General features: G+C 40.1%; 1 protein-coding gene across 1 annotated transcript in view; it reads right to left on the minus strand.

Annotated features, from left to right (window-relative positions):
• ANO9 (anoctamin 9) overlaps nucleotides 1-19,026 on the minus strand; it is a 48,100-nt gene that overhangs the window by 12,052 nt on the left and 17,022 nt on the right. Inside the window, exons 3-16 of the mRNA XM_044425642.1 lie at nucleotides 13,683-13,799; nucleotides 13,005-13,156; nucleotides 12,105-12,157; nucleotides 11,507-11,565; nucleotides 9,305-9,393; nucleotides 8,746-8,880; nucleotides 7,489-7,585; nucleotides 7,115-7,175; nucleotides 5,720-5,802; nucleotides 3,343-3,447; nucleotides 1,718-1,882; nucleotides 1,591-1,627; nucleotides 1,268-1,379; nucleotides 369-426 (exon numbers count right to left, since the gene is read on the minus strand). Coding sequence (XP_044281577.1) covers nucleotides 369-426; nucleotides 1,268-1,379; nucleotides 1,591-1,627; nucleotides 1,718-1,882; nucleotides 3,343-3,447; nucleotides 5,720-5,802; nucleotides 7,115-7,175; nucleotides 7,489-7,585; nucleotides 8,746-8,880; nucleotides 9,305-9,393; nucleotides 11,507-11,565; nucleotides 12,105-12,157; nucleotides 13,005-13,156; nucleotides 13,683-13,799 — 1,323 coding nt within the window. The remainder of the gene's footprint in view (nucleotides 1-368; nucleotides 427-1,267; nucleotides 1,380-1,590; nucleotides 1,628-1,717; nucleotides 1,883-3,342; nucleotides 3,448-5,719; nucleotides 5,803-7,114; nucleotides 7,176-7,488; nucleotides 7,586-8,745; nucleotides 8,881-9,304; nucleotides 9,394-11,506; nucleotides 11,566-12,104; nucleotides 12,158-13,004; nucleotides 13,157-13,682; nucleotides 13,800-19,026) is intronic.

A 19,026-nucleotide genomic window follows, 5' to 3' on the forward strand; every position in this document is an offset into this window, starting at 1 on the left:
GCTCAGTGTCTTTGGATTGGCAGTACAAGAACTGTTTGTCTGGAAGATACCATCATGATTTGCCCACAACCATACTGTGATCTTTATGACCTATTAGGGATTTGAACCTGCTGTTATACATCTGAAATTCACATCTGCCCATTCATTGCAGTTATACACGCCTGCTGCTATTTCCTGTTTACTTTTGCATGGGAGTTTCAGAATTCAGGTTGCAAGTCATGGTGAATTTTGAAAAAGAGTATGGTCAATTTCCATCTGATGCAAGGATTCTCTCCAAATTGTGCAGAGAAGGGAAGAGAAGTGATATTACTGTCTGAGCAACCAGGATGTGAGAGGAGAGAAAGAACCTTCGTGGCAAAGTAACTTACTTCTTCTAGTCTCCACTTGCCACCAACGCGTACATAATTGCCTGGGCGACCATTAATCCTAGAAGGGAAGTAAGAGGAGACAGAATCTGTTTCTAGTACTATTGATATTATTGAATAACAGAGCTTGGAAGATAACAGTGATAATGCAAGATGCAGTAAAGCAGTAGAGCTAAAATGAGACTAATCAAAAAGCCAAGACCAACAGTCAGATTGACAAAGAGCAGGGAGAAGGCTAAAAATAAAAATATTTTTTATTAGATTTGTTTAAAAGCCACCCACTAGCATCATGCTGTCTGGGCAGCCATTGCAATATAAAGCCAACAAATAACATGAATAAAATAAAATAATGCAATTGCAATATCATAATAAATAAACAGAATAAAATCACAATAACTTGATTAAATAAAACATATATTAATATAATTAAAAACCCATGCATAGATATAAATAGTCTAGATGGGGCCAAAGGTGTGCCAGAAAAGGAATGTTTTTGCCAGGCATCTGAAACTCAGTAAGGTAGGTGTCTGGTGACTCTCCAGTGGTAGAGTGTTTCATAATTGGCGTGCCAATATGGTGGGGAGTCACCCTTAGCTGCCAGAATGCAAGAGCCCCAGTTTTGCTGAAGATGCTTTTTGTGCTAACCCACCACACCTGTTTCCCTATCTTCTCAGCAACACTTAACACTCATCAGAGCATTTTGTAAATTTCTCTGGAATTCAAAACCCATACTTTTCTCCTGTCACAAATCATGAGAGAAAAGCCACCACTGTTTCCATGTTACAGGTATTGATCTGAGAAAGAAAGTGTTAAAGGGTTAGCTCAAATTTGGTTCTCCTGATTCAAACCCCTTCACCAGCAAGCCACACTGAACTCCTTCTGCTTTGCTAATTGCTGTTTACCTCCCTAGGAAGAAAGCAATGTAGATCAGAGAAGAGAAATGGGTGAAGAACTGGAAGGTGAAATATTTGACTGCAAAGTTTTTCTCACGCTCAGTGAATGACCTTGGTTTCTCTGGAAAAAAGAGCACAAACACTGAAGTTAGTGGTGGGACCTGGCATCCCCATTCTTATGGATAGTTTATTCTGCCCAAAATTCCATCATGAATGCATTTTGGAACGTCTCTATAGACAATTCTTTTACACAAATGTATTTCCAATAGTTACTCAATCCAAACACTTTTCATGTAGATGGACTAATGAACACAGTATCTAATTTTTCTTACCTAGATCACAGAGGAACAGTGCTACACACCTGTTCACCTGGAACAGACAAGTGGCAAATGAAATGAATGAATGACACAAGCTGCAAGACAGATAGGTGACAAACATCCACAACTCATGACCTCATACCTTGCTCATAATGATGATGGTCAAGTAGTGCAATACAGCCCCTGTTATTACCGCCATGGTAGTAGCTAGTTCTCGAAAGAATCCAGAGCTGGACTGCATAAAGATGACTGTCACTATAACCCGGTAGATGACAAGAGCATGGGCAATGCCAATCAGCACACAAATCTAAAAGACAAAGATGGACTGGCAGGATTCTAAGGAAAAGATGTGGGAAACTGATGGAAAAAAGCAACAAGATTCTAGCTTCTTCACCGAAATGGCAACAGATCTATGTTCTAAACATTTTATTTTTATTCCATTTTAATGAACATGGCTTCCCCAAAGACTCTGGTGCAGAGGTCCACAATTCTGCTCAATACACTAATCACAGCAAGTATCCCACTGCCCTTTGGTGTGCATGATGATTCTAGAATTGTGTTGTGCTTTGGAGCACATTTTGGTGGTGCTTGAAATGGAACAATGGAACTCTGAAGGTTCCCTTCTATTCAAAACAAAGGCAGCATTCATATGGTGGGGGCATAACTTATGCAGATACATCTTGTTCAAACAGATAAGTGCAGTGCAACTGTAGTGATGATCTTCACTCCCCCACTTCACTTGCACTGAAGTTTTGCTGCTCACTTCTTGAAATGATTTACAGGCCTTGGAACCACAGTACTAAAAATTGCAAGCACCAGGTTTGGTCTTGGGACTTGTAATGTTTGCAGTGCCTTGGATGTATTGTACCAAAACAAGCCCCAGCACACCTCTTCAACTCTCTAAAGTGAAATGCAACTGTGTGGATGATGCCTCTTTCCCTCTCCAGCTTCAAACTGGATGGGAGGGTGGGCGCCTGTTTTCATACTGAATTTCCAAGACACATGGAACACCTTAGATGGGCAGCAAAATGCCAGAATGATTCTTTCACTCACTCCCTCCCTTGATCCAAATTCCTGACCCTGGACTGAGCTTTGGAGGTTCATCACAGAATCCTGCCAATTTTGGGCCTAAGTACTAAAGCCAGCAAACTTCCCTGATCCTGGGAACAGTACTTGATAGCAGTGCCAAGAATTCTTCTAGAAATCCTCCATAAATCCCCCATAAATAGCCCTCATAAACCATTCACTCTCAGGGTGTCCTAGGGAGATCTTATTAAGTAAGTCCACGGATACAGGACAGCTGTGCCTGTGCCAGAACAGAAGTGCAGGCTTAATATGTGTGGGATGGGGGGTGAACTTCTATGCATGTACCTAAAAATTTATCATGTGGAAGTCAGCATGTATGACAATATGCCTGCACTGTGTACTAAATACCACTGGCTGAAAAATTAACATTTGGGACTTTAAACTGCTGAGATTGAGACTGTTGATTGACTTTTGAGGAGGCAGCTTGGATCTTCTTGGCTCATCCCTCTTCTGCTCAGCTGGCTCATTCTCTCATTTTGGATGTGTCTATCAAAGCTTTATTGCTTTGTCTTATAGTAGTAGGATGAAGGGGAAAAATGAAATCTGAGGCTTACTGCATTGAGTACTAGAGGAACATGATAATCAGTGAAGTCCAAAGCATCTGCTGGAATGCCTTTTCCAGTCTCAGCATGGGTGTCATGGCTTCTGCTGGAATGTACCAGAAAAATGATAATCACATACCATGAGCAAAACTAGGATGAGCACAACAGTGCTGCGCATGTAAGAATGTTGGTACGGCTGGGGATCATGCTCTGGGTTATTGATGACCTCCATCATCACCTCCTCCTAGAGACAGAAATATAGTCATATTAATGGACCCTTATGTTTTTCACCATCATATATAGCCAAGGCAAACATTCCCCTCTTTAGAAGCTCAAAAGAGAGACTAGAAGGGAAGTTTCACAAACATTACCCCTCTCAGCTCACTGATCTGCAATCCTGGCAGCAGCAACAATGGGGGGGGGCACGACCCACAAAATGCACAAGAGATTGAAGAACTACTGCCCAGGCTCCAATGCGGTTTCATCAGGCTACTCTGAAACCAACAAGATATGGCTATGTGTATACCAACTGAAGATAGACAGGGTGAGGGCAATCATGTAGGTAAAAACAGAAGACTCTCAGCAGCAATGGGACATGTAATTATCACTTCTGATTAGCTCACCTGTGACCTTGCACCAGTTTGTGAGGCGGTAGACAAAATGGCTGAAATCCCCCTCCCACCCAATTTTGCAGACTGCAGAGAAGGCAGTGAGTTGAGGAAGGGAGTATTTCAGCTCAGCCCTACTAATGAGATTCAACATCCTTGGAATATTAGCTATTCATGCCACACTTTCCTCAGAACCTGCAGGGACACTTTTCCTCCATAACTGAGACAGATGAGACCAGTCAACTTACATACATAAGCTTGCAATTTTGAAGAATGGTAGAATAATTTTTCTTAAAGATGTTTAGGAAACATCTATACAGGATAGGATAAGCCCACCCTCCCCAACATAGTGCACACTAGGTGTTCTGGAATACAACTCCCACTGTTCCTGACTATCGGCCATAATACCTGGAACTGATGGGAGCTGTAGGCAAAAACATCTGGAGGGCACTAAGTTGGGGAAGGAGAGCTTACACATGCTTGTATAACTGCTTCCTGGGAAGGCTGTATTAAGGTATGTAGTCTAGCATTTTTCAGTGGATATCCTAAAAGCAGGGGTAAAGCAAGGATCCCCAACTGAAGGATCCCCAACTGAACCCATGGGCACATTTGAGAAATTGTTCTGAGCAACATCACAAGATGCATAATTATAATGATTACATTGCATTTATATCCCACCTTTTTTCTCTTGTGAGGAACCTAAGGTGGCTTACATAGTTCCATTTTATCCTTGTAAGAGCAGCCCTGTCAGGTGAGTTGGGCTGAGATACTGTGAGTAGCCCAAGGTCACCCAGAGTACTTCATGGCTGAATGGAGGACTAGAACACAGATGTCCATAGTTCTTGGTACAGCTTTCTACCCACTGCACCACACTGGCTTTTAGTGTCTAATGAGTCATGCCTAATCAGTCAATGACTGACTGTTATTCCGCAAAAACTCTACTTTTGTTTCTATTGGACACTGCAACGTTTCTTTAATAAGGGATTGCCTAATTCTAATACATGTTTTTGCAGTATCTTCTAGTTCCTCTTTTTGGAGAGTTTATTACACAGATAAATTTTGTACTTGAATGGCCTTTAGTATTCATAGTTTTACATATACTTTTAAATTATTTATTTGTTTCAGGGAAATTAACAAATGGTCAGCACAAATGACTCTCTACATCATTTTGACAGCTAAAAGACTGATATTACAGCAACCTTCATGTAATGCAAAGGACTGAGGATCTTTGAACACTTTCCATCTTTGATATAGATACCAGCTTCAAGTGGATGCTTCTTTGGATATTTGGTCCACTACATATAATTGCACCCTACATATAATTGTTAGAAAGCTATATGCATTTCATACAAATCCATGTATGTGTATTTAAAAAGATTTTAAAAATGGTGGGGGGGTGCCTGTGGGGACCATGTTACGGACCCTTCCACGGGTGCCACTGAAGGTGACTGTGAGTGTAACACTGGGGATGCCTGGAGTAAAAGGCAATCAGCCACAGCTTACCCTGGAAGAGGACTGCTCTCTATCACTGCTACTTCCTCCATAATGTGGGGTGATATCTTGAGAATCAGATATTATCTCTCAGGAAGCCAGACTAAGAACAAGAATGAGCAGTACAGTTCCTTTTTATTGATACCTCCCTCAGAGCAAAATTGGACTAGAACAATCTGAAATTTCTACCAGCATCATCAACCCACATCACTGTTAGCATAAAGTGAAATCTGCATATTGAGCAAGACAAAGGCACTGGCGTGTTCATTTATGCATGTGTTGCTAAAGGAGAGATTTTCCTAACACACCAAGAGGCAACAGCAAGTCCCTTTCTTTTCATTTAGACGAAGAGTCAGATGTGTATAGTGGACAACAAAAATAAAGATGGCAACAGGTGAAACATAAGTTCTACCTTACCTCTTCTTCATCCCACAAAAACAGGTTCCATTTACTGACAACTCTAGCTCTTCGTCTCTTCCATAGCTCCAAGAACACAGTGGCTATAATTAGATACAAATCAAAGTACTTATATTGTTTTTGTGGAGGGGACAAAGGAGGCATCCTGCCCAACCTCTCGTAAGGATCCCTCACCCACCACCTTCTCTGTGCACTCTGCACAGGATTTCCCATTTTACAGTGTGTAACAAGTAGAGAAAGCCTGGGTTCTAGCAAGATGTACCCACAGATGTTAACAACTTGGAAGTCAGTCAGTCATTCCATACTAAAGAAGATCTGGCCACATAAAGCATAGTTGGCTTTTGAGTGTGTGAGTCACAAAGAGCCTAATCCTAGAATGCCCCCCAGGGATTGATCAATGAATTAATATAGCAACTGCCACGACCATGCTGTCTAGAACTATGCTTTACTTCCTCCTCTCAGTATTGCTGAGTTCCAAGGGACTTACCCCAAGCTAAGTGTGTATGTGATTGCAACCTAGGAGAACAATCCTTTGGTCTCTAGATGGCTACTGAGGGGCTACAGGATGTTGGGGATTGCCCCAGCCAGGACCACAGACAGAAATCTGGGGGAAGAGCAATTCTCTCCTCCCTACTCAGCCCTAGCCACTCTGGAAAACTCCAGGGGACTCCTCTCCCAAGGCTGATATCACAACCTTGGAAAGGGACAGGGATGGAGGAAAAGAAACATACTGGTAGGTGGAAAAGGGAGAGGATAGGATGTCGGTTTACTAGATGCTTAAGCCTCTTTGTTTCTGTGCCAAACCACAGCAAAGTGGGTGAATGAGATGAGCTCAGAATGGCATCAAGCACCAAGAGGCCTGGGGAGACTTAAAAGGTTTCTGCCAGTCCTTCTGCCCTGCAAAGGCTTTTGTCAGCAGGACTTTGGATAGACAGAGGACCCCAAAACCAGAGCAGTTCATCCACCAGGCATTTATCCTTTAGGCTTGCATTCTTAAAAACATCCCAAGGATGTGATGAAAACCACATACATTTGAATTCCAAAAGTTAAATGGACCTTGGTCAACTATGATAAGAGCATGGACTACTGAACTAATGCAACTACTTCATGCACAGTTGCCAAGTCAGAATTCCTTATACACATCTTTAACTATCCCTCCTGTGCTCCCACAACCCAATTTTATTCTTTTTAAGCATACGTCATTCTCTGCTATGGAGGTCTGGATGGGTCACTGGTCAAAACAAATGTCAAGTTCTCCCATTAAATTTTGCTTATTCTGCTCTGACGATAATAGATGCAGGATGTTTCCCAGGGATGGAAAGATTTTCCTGTGTATGGGAGAGAGGATAACACTAGAGAAGAACAGGCAGAAGATCAACCCATGCTGAAGCTTACCCCAGAGAGCCATGAATATTGCAAAGAAAACTGTCCCTTCATTGTCAAGCAAATGGGTGACCTATAGAGTCAAGGAAAGAAGAAAAGAGTCATGGTGGCAGGGAGAGTCTTCATGGCAAAACCCAATGTCATTGGGAGTGTTCTGGCAGCAGTGTGTGAAACAATAACTTTCCATTGAAGACTTGTATCTTTTGAAAAATTAGGACATATTGAGAGGAACATAAAAGCAGGTGGGCAGCAAGAATTGACACTGGATGAGGGCTGAGTGCCCCTGTGTCGGTTCAGAGAGACTCTTTTTGACTTCCAGAGTCAGCCATGGAGTATTTTGTCCTTGAAAGACAAATGAATATACATTTTATATTGCTTGTTCTTACCTTGGAATATATGCAAGTATCAGAGAGTCGCCAAAATGGGCACTTTTGGTCACAGAGTGGACACATGATGGTAGAGTTGGCTGCGCAGATCTCTTTGCTAAATCAGGAAGGGCAGCAAAGTGCACAGTGATTGGTTTGCCAGCCCACCATTAATCCTATTCAACAAAAGGGCAAAAGAGCTGTACCCAGAGCCAATGGAATTAAGGTGTACATAGTCACAGAGAGACAGCCACATATGAGGCAACTGGTTGTCCCAAAATGCAACGGCCACCCCACTTCTAGTTCCGTAATCCTCCTTTGTTGGCAGCCACATTGAGTGATTCCACACTGTTGGACAGGTAGCAGATCATATTAAAGCAAGAGGTATATTGAACAGGATGGATATTATTTATGTTTCCCTATTCAGGGATTAACTGACCCAAGGCTTTTCACAGCATACTAAGTCATAACATTCATGGCATCATTACAAACCATAAAACTATGGATAGAGAAATATTTTAAAGCACTGCACAGATGCAGTATAACAGCGGTAGGCAACTTCTGGGGGTCATAGGGCTGCACTGCTCCCCAGGGGCTAACTGCTTGGCTGTGCCATCAAATATGTTGCTAAAATTAGCTGATGCAATGCTATAGTAGCAAAAGACTTCATGATTTGTGTCAAAACAAGATGCATACTCCCCCCACACATCACATTTTCAAGCAAAATCATAGCTTTCTGCTTCCAAAATTCACTGCCATATTTGGTAGCAGGAGTGACCAAGAGCCACAAAAATGGCCAGGAAACCTCCATGTCTCCCGCCCCTGCAGTATAGGTGTAAAAGCAAGCAGCAAAGCACAGAGAGCTACAAATTACAGACTATACAGAGAGCTACAAATTACAGACTTTTAAAGAGACTATAGACACTTTAAAAAATATATTCTGGCTCAACTGTATCAAGGCAAAGCACATGAGGCAACCAGATGGTCTCAAATCCAGGTACTGTTGTATCTTTGTTTAGCAGGACAATCCCACCACAATCTCATAAGCAGAAGCAATAGCATTGCAAATTGCAAGCATATAAGACTCAAACCGTTTTCCATGCAGAGACAGAGCAAGCCAAAATGTATTTAAATGGCACAGTGATATTTTGCATTCTGTAGGTGCCTATACTCCCAAACTCACACATTATTTCATCAAGATATGCAAATATGCCTAAGGTTGCACCTAATACAACAGCTTCCAAGCACCGCGCATCTTTTTTTATCATGGTTACTCACCTGACTGGACTAGAACTGAAGTTCAAGAAGCCATATATGAAAAGGACAATGCCTGGTATAGCAGCTGCTAGCAGGATACAGGTGTACCAGCCCAGCCAGGCAAAATAAAGGGCAATTTTCTCCCCAAAATACATCCTGAAAGTGAAACAGAGAAGTCTGGAAACCATTCTCTAAGCAGAATGGTGCTCCCCTTGATACAAACCCTCTTTTTGGAGAATGCTTCCTCAGGATAAGGCCATTGCACAGTTGCTTGTTGCCCACAGGGTGCCTCCTTTTTCCAAAAGCAATTTGAGTTGGTGGTACAGTTAGGCAATCTAAGAACCTGGACTTAAAGGTGTTATGGCACTCTTTAGACTGCCATGTGCAATATCTCAGATGTGAAATGGAGAGGTGACATTTTTATTTTTCCCAGCCAAACTTCATTCCAGGCTTCACAAATGTATCTAAAATCCTGATTTGTTAGAATGTTTGTCAGTACAGATTAAACAAATGGAGCACTCTGAGCATGTGCAGGTTTTCCTTTTAAGCTCAGGGATAAAGATTATCGTATCATCTTTACCTGATTTTTTCAATTGGCTGCTGTTGCCCCTTCAGGATGCCTCTCCATCGGGCCCAGTTTAGCATCTGAAATGTTTTCAGCCATTCCCTCTGGATATAGTAATATGGTTATATAGGTCAGAACACCAAACAGACTAGAGATTGTATTTGTTATTTTTATTTATTTGATTATAAAACTGTACCTAATAATCCCAAACCAACTATTAAATAAAACAACTATTTTATGAGCCATTTCACCAGACATGAGCAGCAAGCACCTACAAGGTAGTGACCAGGAATGCCATTACATCTACTAAGGCATCTTTTTTCTCCAATGTCTACATTCAACCACTTGCTAACCCATTTTCAGGTACATTTAGTTTACTCTCTCCCTGCTCCAGCGAATTATACAGCAGTGCAGGCTTCTCTTCTGAGTATAGAAAATCTGTAACAAAGAAGTACAAGCTGAAAGTGAAAGATGGCAGCCCAAGATTGACAGAACAATGGTCTAGATGGAATAAACACATTCAAATCTCCAGGGCCCAATGAACTCGATCTCAGAGTCATATAAGAGCTAGCGGAGGAACTCTCAGAACTACTATTATCTTACATAAATCCTAGAAAACAGGAGAAGTGCCAGTTGACTGGAGAAGGGCTAAATTGTTCCCATATTCAAAAAAGTGAAAAAAAAGATTAACCTGGGAACTATAGACCAGTTAGTCTGACATCAATCCCTGGAAAAATTCTGGAGTAAATTATTAAAAAATCAGTCTGTAAGCACCTCAACAAAAATGCAGTGCTTAATAGAAGCCAACACAGATTTATCAAAAATAAATCCTGCCAGGCTAATTTAATCTCTTTTTTGACTGGGTAAGTTTTCAAATGGACAGAGAGAACACTGTGGACAACTTCTACCTTGATGTAGCAAAGCTTTTGACATAGTGCCCCATGACATCCTGATAAGCAAATTAACAAAAAGTGGACTAGACAGAAGAACTAGGTGGATCCAAAATTGGTTGCTACATTGGACACAAAGAGTGCTCATCAATGCCATCTTCTCAAACTGAAGAAAAGTAACTAGTCGGGTGCTGCAGGGTTCAGTCCTAGGGCCAGTGCTCTTCAATATCTTTATTAATGATTTAGTTAAGGAAGTACAAGGAGCAATAATTAGATATGCAGATAATACAAAATTGGGTAGAAGAATGAACACTCTAGAAGACAGAATGATGATCTAGGGCAATCTTGATAAACTTGACTGCTGGGCTGAAAGCAACAGAATGAGATTCAATAAAGACAAATGCCAAGTCCTCCACCTAGGAAAAAGAAACTAAATGCATTGATACAAGACGGGGAATATGTGACTCAACAGAACTGAAAAGGAAAAAGACCTTGGAGTTATTGTGGGCAACAGATTAAATGTGAGCCAACAATGTACTGCAGCTGCAAAAAGGGCAAATGCTATTTTGGGATGCATTATATTTCTTCCAAATCACATAATAGTTCCCCTATGCTCTTCACTAGTCAGAATACTGTGTCCAGTCCTGGGCACCAAGATTTAAGAAAGATGCAGAAAAATTAGAAAGGGTCCAGAGGAAGGCAACAAAAATGACCCAGGGTTTGGAAACACTGCCCTATGAGGAGAGACTGAGAGAACTGGGCATGTTCAGCCTTGAGAAGAGAAAGCTGAGGGGGACCAAGATATCCTTCTATAAGTACCTCAAAGGCTGTCACAAAGAAGGTCAAGATCTCTTCTCACTGATACCAGAGTGTAGGACCTGAAATAATCGACTCAAGCTGTGGCAACCCAGGTTCAGCCCAGATATCAGGAAAAGTTTCCACACTGTCAGAGCAATACGAAAGTGGAACCAGTTTGCTAGAGAGGTCATGGGCTCTCCCACAGTAGAGACATTCAAAAAGAAACTGGACAGCCATCTAAGCGGGATGGTGTAAATTAGTGACATGCAACAGCAGGGAGTTTGACCTGATGGCCTTCTTAGCCCTTCCAACTCTACTATTCTATTATTCTAAGGTTCAATAAATAGTTGTTTTTCATAAAGAAGCATCTTCACTGGGAGCATGGCTGGGGGAGCAAAGGCTTCAGTTCTCCCCCCTCCCCCCATGGTCTTGATGCTGTTTAGGACACCTCTAGCTATTCTCTCCCCCCCACACCCCACTGCCTGCCTTAATTACATTAATGAAATTAATGTCCTCTCTGATTTCTCACCTCATGTAAAGGAAATGCTGTTTCAAAGACTTTCTTCTTTATCAGTTCATCAAGCTTCTCTAATAGCAGAGAAGAAAGAAGACAGAAAGGAATAGTTCTTCCAACATACTTCTGAACCTATCAATCAAGTACACACATGTAACAATGGCAAAATGGTGTTTAAGTTTTATAGCCATCTTGTGAGATAGGTTAGCTCACCAGTGCAAATAAAACCATCAGTACAAAACAGAAAAGATCCATTTCAGCACATAAGCGATAACGAAGTACTGAAAGCAGCAAAAAAATGGTTCTTAAAATCCTGGGAAAATAAGAGTCTATCAGCCCTAATGTAAGTGTTAGGCAAGTCTCTTTAGGAAGACATTTCATAAAGAAGGTGCTACCACTGAAAAGGCCCTTGACCTTATAACCACCAACTTAACCTCATTTGGCATGAGCACCTGGAGGAAGGCCTCAGATAATGCTTTTAACATACGGGTTAGGTAGAAGGCAAATATGGGCAGAGACATTTCTTCAGATAAGCTGGTCCCAAGCTATTCACAATGTTAAAGGTTAAGACTTTGATCATGTTATATAAACAAAGAGAAACATCTTTCCATACCCTTCGTACTACAGATTTCTGTGTTCTGCAAGATAAAGCTCACAAGACGTATCCTAAAAACACAAAATCAGCAAAATCACAATGTCAAGGTAAATTCTTGAATGGGTAGGGAAAAAATGTAGCTATCATAATCCATGCTGAGAAAAGATTTTTACCTGGTAAAAAGTGGTTAAACGTTTACATCTTTTTTTCTTTACAAGGTTACAACCCTAACTTCTCTTACCCATGCAAGGCAAAGAGAAATAAGAATATCCTGGATAGAATGAGAATTAACTTGCTCCACACTAAAGCTGTTATCATGGGGCAACAGCTTACCTAGGATTGGAGCCATGTGAAAGACTGTAAGAATGAGGCCCTACAGACATCTTCTCTAAATTCTCACTTTCATATTATTTAAAAGAGGAAGTGTCCAGTTCTTTTTGCTATAGAAAAATAAAGAAAAACATGTTGCTCAGCAGGAAGCAAGTTTCCAGTGTTTGGGTTACCAAAGCCAAAGGCACTGCATTGAATGACAAAGAACTCTGCAACTATTGTGTAATTTTTTAAATAATTAAATAGGCTTGAACAGACTGACAAGTTATGAGGTGTTTGCTGTTTTACTATGACTTATAAAGCCACACCTAGAGTATGCTATACCTCTTGTCCTCTTCCGTAAGATTTTGAGAAAAAGCCTACAGCTTGGACAGTATTTTCTATCTATACTGTTCAAACCATTTTCTTCTTTTAGTATTTACCTTTGTGTGGAGAAAATCATTTTAATTATATGGTGGGCAGCTCTACTTTGATGATAAAGTGCATAATGGCAGTTACCACATAGAGCTATTTAGAAAGGAAATTTAGAAGGGAAAGACTGACAAGTATGGGATAGTGTGGCAGGAGAAATACTTTTTTTAACTTTACCTTGTTCTGGAACTGGTCATTTCCTGGTCATCCAGTTGCTGACCACACAGTAATTCACAATGATTCTCAGAATTTCTCAGAAGCCACTGGTATTTTCGAAAGAATGCACTTGGGGCGTGAATTCCATAAAATAGCTTTTTGTCCTTAATCATCTAAGAATCAGAAAGAACAGAGTAAAGGGAATAATCATGCATGGATTGAGAAAGGGCTTAGATAGACTTCTTCCTGTTGCTTCAGTAATGACACAAGATCTTGTAGACTATTAGTGGCTAATTTATCAACAAACCTGATTGACAATCCTGTATTTAACACTGGCAAACATAAATACAGGATTGTATTCTGAGGTTCACGGGTGACCTCCAGACACTGGATCTGGTATTATCTCCATTTCTCAGTCTTCATGGGTTTCCCAGCAAAGGATTGCTGCAAAAGTGATATGACCAACATGCTCTTGCTCCTGGACAAAGGCCATGTTAGCTAGATATCAGGCTTTATTTAAGTTAAATAATATTAAACATCTCCTGCTGTCTATAAATGAACTACTTAAATCAGCTGCATCCTGGGAAGTGAGGAACTGCATGTGTCTTATAAATAAAGGCCCTCAAACGATCTGCTCTGTAGTTAAGGAGTAGCTCAAAAACCTGGAGTTAGCTTTGCTTGGAAGAATGGTACTCTTACCTTAATAATGAATCCTTTCCTGTGCAATTCTTCCAGAAACCATTTTTTCTTGAAGTGCTTCTCACTGTCAGGGCTGTGCTCATCACAAACAAGGACAAAATCCCATTTGGCTGGAAACTGAATTAAAAAAGCAACAAATTGAATCAACTAGCAGAATGTGACATAACCCCCCATACACACAGAAACGTATGCACTACGTATATACAATACATTCATTGTATGTATTGCACTTTTCTAACCCCTGCCCTTTACTTTTCATGTTAAGCATTCAACAGTTCTCCTGTACTACAGTCACACTCCTATCGCTCCCTTAATTTCTGCCATGGATAAGAGCTATACCAGCAGCATGTATCCTTGGTCCTGGTGGTGGAGATCACAGCAGCAGATCACAATGATTATTTTTATTGTATGTCAAATTCTTAAGCTCACCTCTTAAATGTAGTGTGATTCTGTTTGAATTTTAGATTGGAAAATAATAAACAAACAAACAAACAAAGCTATAGCAGCAAGAAGCTGTTATGCAGTCACTGCTACTGTATACCTGATTAGCAATCATCTAGAGTCACCCAACTATGAAAGTATATTTCTTTAAGATGAACTTCCAGAAATTCACATTTTTTGCAAATATATGTGCCTAATGTGTGTGACATGTTGACATTCTGAAAGGATTTGGATTTTTGAAAAATGTAATGGCACTTTTAATGATTTAATGTAATGGCTAGTCCCTTCAACACAGTAAAAAGATCAAATTGCTGGTTCCTGTATCTGAGTTTTGTTCTTTGATGCTTTGCTTTTTGTTTTTGATGTATGCTTGATGAACAGATATATTTTCAGTTTTTTGTTAGTTTCATGTAATAAGTCTGATTTATTTTTCAGGGCTTCCCTTGTTCAACTCCATAAACACTTTTTAGGTTCCTCCTCCATTGCTTTGGGCATTTGTCTACCTTTTTTGAACAGGTGTAAAATATATATGCGCAATCATAGTCCTCTCATTTACCCTCAATGTATCACATAAAAGCATATGTCTGGTTACTTACTCTCTATATAATAATACAAATAGTTTTTTCTTCAGTCTATCTTAGAAATTTTCTCCTATTTACCTTTGCATCTATATACACTTTGCTTTGAGCTATTTTTTCCTGGCCTCTTAAAGCAAAAATTAACTTGAAAGTTTCTCCTCACTTCCTAGTGAATTTGCAGTTTGTACCAGTTTTGGTTATGAAAACAAATTTGTTGGAACTGCTAATAGATTTCTCCTACTCCTGTATTTATACAATATTTCTTTTTTTCTTTACCATTTGGCTCTATGTGATATTTTATTCTGTTGGCAATTTTAAAATACCTTTTTGGTATCTTTTAGAACAGTGATGGTGAACCTTTTAGAGACTGAGTGCCCAAACTGATGTTGTGAGCCGCCCCGAGGCTCATTGCGATGGGGCGGCATAGAAATTTTTTAAATAAATAAATAAGCCCAAAACCCACTTATTTATTGCGAAGTGCCAACACAGCAGTAAAACCTGAAAACTGAGGTTTTAGTTTACAAAAAACAACTCACAGCCAGTCCAAGCAAACACACACACACACACTTGGCAGCACACTGACTGGCCATGTGAAAGCTCGGATGAATCACAGTTAATGAGCAGTGGCTTGTGACATCATCGTCTGGCGCCACTACTCCTTTCCGAGCATGCTTGTGGCCCCTATGTGCGCTGTTATCTGATGCTTGGCTGCTGGGGCAATGCTGGGGTGACTTGGCTCACGTGCCAACAGAGAGGGCTCTGCGTGCCCGCTGTGGCACGTGTGCCATAGGTTTGCCACCACTGTTTTAGAACATCCAAGTGCTTCCCCTGCCCTGCATTTGCTTTTGCCCTTTAGGTTTTTACTGAACAATTATTATAATTTGAATGCGAGTGCAGAGGCTTATATAGCTAGAACAGCACCAAACACAAGCAAGAGATAGTTATCAGCAGGCTTGATGGAACCTTCAGGTTTGCAGTTTTAGATAGTAAGAATAACTCCACATGTTTTCAGGCATGGTGATAGAGAATATCCAGTTCATCCCCTTGGTATCCTGTAACTTGGGTCAGTTCTATTTTCCTTCTCCTTCCTCCTACCAAAAAGCAAGCACCATGTACTTCATAAAAGAGACAAGTCACCATCTCATGTTTTGCCTACTTGCAAGCACACATCCAGCTGTAGGGGGCTTGTGGTTAAACCATGTTAGTCTCCTCCCAACAAGTTTTATGAAAGGAGTAGTAACAGAAGAGGTTTTTTTTTTTTAAACCAAACTGTCTCTAGCCTCGGTTCCTTGCTTCTGAAACTAGTTCTTGTACCACTGTGCTCTCTTTGTATAAATCAGCTCTGCTGTTAGTCACACCAGACTATCCAACATGCAGAAGTATACAAAATTTTGCAGGAACCCCTGCCCCTAAGGTAAGTGGGTGGGGGATGCCAGAAACAGTACTGTTCTGTGAGTTCAGGGATCATGGAGCATTAACTGATGGAGGACCCTCCCCTACAAAAAAGCCAGATGGCAGGAGGAAATTAAATCCATGACCCTAGCAAAGGATATAGTTGACTCACTGAGGCAGTGAACAGAAATACTCAGCACAGCAACATCTTATCACAGGTCCACTTGTTAATGTCTTGTAACCAAACTTAAGTTGAGCGTACCCTTTTCTGATTAGGTGGGCCACTGCCAGTGTTTGGGATGAGGCTTTTTTAAAACTTTTTAAAGCATTTTCCTTTCATTAAGTTTATTAGATGACACTACATACTCACTTAGAAGTCCTAAGAAATTAAATGGCACTTACTCTCGAATAAGTGTGCATGCTAGAATAAGATTGTAGGCCAAAAGTTTTGATCAGTTCTTTCCTTCAGTGTAGGTTCTGTTATCAACAGTTTTCTCTTCTGGTGATGTCTGTGTTTGCACTTGTATTTGTATATGTGATTTCTCCTTAATATTTGTTTTCAAAATTGGAACATTTCATCTGTGCTTCTAACTCCCAGTGTTTTAGTTATTCCTCTTTCTTCTTTTCTCAGTTGTACAATATTTTCATCTTTATTTGCTTTATAAAAGATCTTTTTTTTTCCTCCCTTTCCCTTCATTTTTTTCATGCCAAGCTGCTAGAAAAGGTAGCTGGTATGCCAGACATTTCCTTTCTAATCTTTCAGTATTAGTATTATTCACAGTATCGCTGTTGTATCAGCTTAATACAATCTTCATCTTAGAAAGCCTGCATCAGAACTGTCAATACACATGAACTTGAACAAAATGCAGAAGAGATTGCTCTAGTACTATTTTTAAATGGAACTATTTTTGAATAATACACATAAAGTTGTAGAATGTGACATAAAGTATATTAAAATGGGAAAGTCAGCATCTTATAACTTTATTAAAGTACAAAATGGATTTCCAGCAAGCCAGAAAAGGAAATACCAACTCAATTTATGATAGAATCTAAATGAGGAAAAAGAATCCCCTAGCAATATGTCATAAATGTGTAAAAAATGGTCACATACAGCTGAGAACCATACTTGAGAAGTAAAACTTAAAACTGCTGTATCTTGTCAGTTTTTTAAAACAAAACAAAATTCTGACCATCATATAGCTGTTGCCACATAGATACTCTTAGCAAAATTTAATAAAGTGGACACAAAGTTTTAATTTTATAACCATCAGAATTCAGGACTATCATCTACTACAGCCATTGTGTTAGAGATCTCAGAATGCTGCAGCACTGGAGCCTACTGCTGACAAATAATTAGAAAACTTACAAACAGTAATAGCCTAAAGTCACCAAGGAGTTTTTAGAATTCTGATAGCACTTTCCTCAAGCTGTAAGTGTTGTATCTTGACAACATTTATCACTGCTCAAGGAAATAAACAGTGCTTGTTGATCAGGCATTTTGTCAAAGGGTATGAGGACAGCTGAAATGGTCTTTCAAGAACTATTTTGACACTTTGAAAATCATCCTATGGGCCTTCAATATTGCCCAGGAGGACACAGGATAGTTTGGATTCCAGCTCTTAAGTCAGAGACAGTGCTTCTACCTTAGAGATGGGAGTCAAAACTCCAAACTCCCCTTCCACACCCTTGCAGCCACCTCACCAGGTGCTCTCTGGGGTCGGGAAAGTGTTCTCAGAGAGGGGTGAAAAAATGAGGTTTGCAGGGTCAGGAGGTGAGGAAACTGGAGTCGCCAGGAGTAGGAAGGTAAAGATTGCTTCTGCTTTTCTTGCATTGCATTGGATACCTGTAAGTGCAGGGCCTCATAAGCATCCCTACAGGACAGAACTCTTTGAGAGTTTTGTACTGTGATTATCATTTTGAGATTAATTGCTGACATTATGAATAATGTAGCTTTAAGGCTGCAATCTTGCAGCCATTTTCCTAGGAATGTCTCATTGAACTGAATGGAGTGCACGCTAAGCAAACTTTTGGAACAGATCTATGTTCCTCACAAGAAATAGGTTTCTTTCTTACACAGTGGAAAGGCACGTTCAGTGGGATTTTGTTGAATTTGCTCTTCATCCTCTGTTTATTTGAGAAGTCTATCATGGACTTTATTCAGGAACCAGTGGGATTCCCTGAGTGTAGAAAGGAACTGAAACATGTCTTCATCAAAGTGATACAAAAGGATACAACTATTTTTCTGAATGCCATTGAGCTCTACCAATGTTAACAAAACTACAAAATAGTATTTTGGAAAAGAAAAGTAATTGTAATAAAATTAGAACAGGATGACTCTGGCTTTAATATATAGACCTAGTATCATCTTGTTCTCCTACATAATCCCTGAACAATGGAGAACATGGAAACTCCATTTTATTGCAGTATTAAAATGCTACCATTTTTGCTGCCTTTGGGTGCAGCGACTATAAACCCATTTTCAAAACATGAGCAGACTTGCAAAAAGCACATCCTGGTATGACAACCACAATATAGGCTGACATATAGTTTTGGTTCCCATATCAATTGAAAGAATAAAAAGCAATGAAAAATTCAACAACACTGAAAAGAAATTAATAAGGAGCAGGGGCATGGCAAAAATGCAACACTCATGATAACTGCTGTAACATTAGCTTGCACTAAAATTAATTTTTACATGGAGAATATCTTAAAAAGACATGTCATAGAATCAGTGAGCCACACAAGGAATGTACTGATGCAAAAAAAAAAACAAAATAAGCCAAAATTGGTATAGCTTAAAGGGCACAACACCATTCCAGAATTACTACAAACCTGCCTTTTCCACCTGGGGTCATCTCAGTGAGTTTGACTGCAACTCCCAGTCAGCCATGCAAGGTGGATTCATAGTCCTGTAGCTAGTTTAGTGATTTGCT

Source organism: Varanus komodoensis, unplaced genomic scaffold, assembly GCF_004798865.1.
Source record: "Varanus komodoensis strain SLA01 unplaced genomic scaffold, ASM479886v1 scaffold16, whole genome shotgun sequence".
In the NCBI taxonomy this organism is placed as follows: domain Eukaryota; kingdom Metazoa; phylum Chordata; class Lepidosauria; order Squamata; family Varanidae; genus Varanus; species Varanus komodoensis.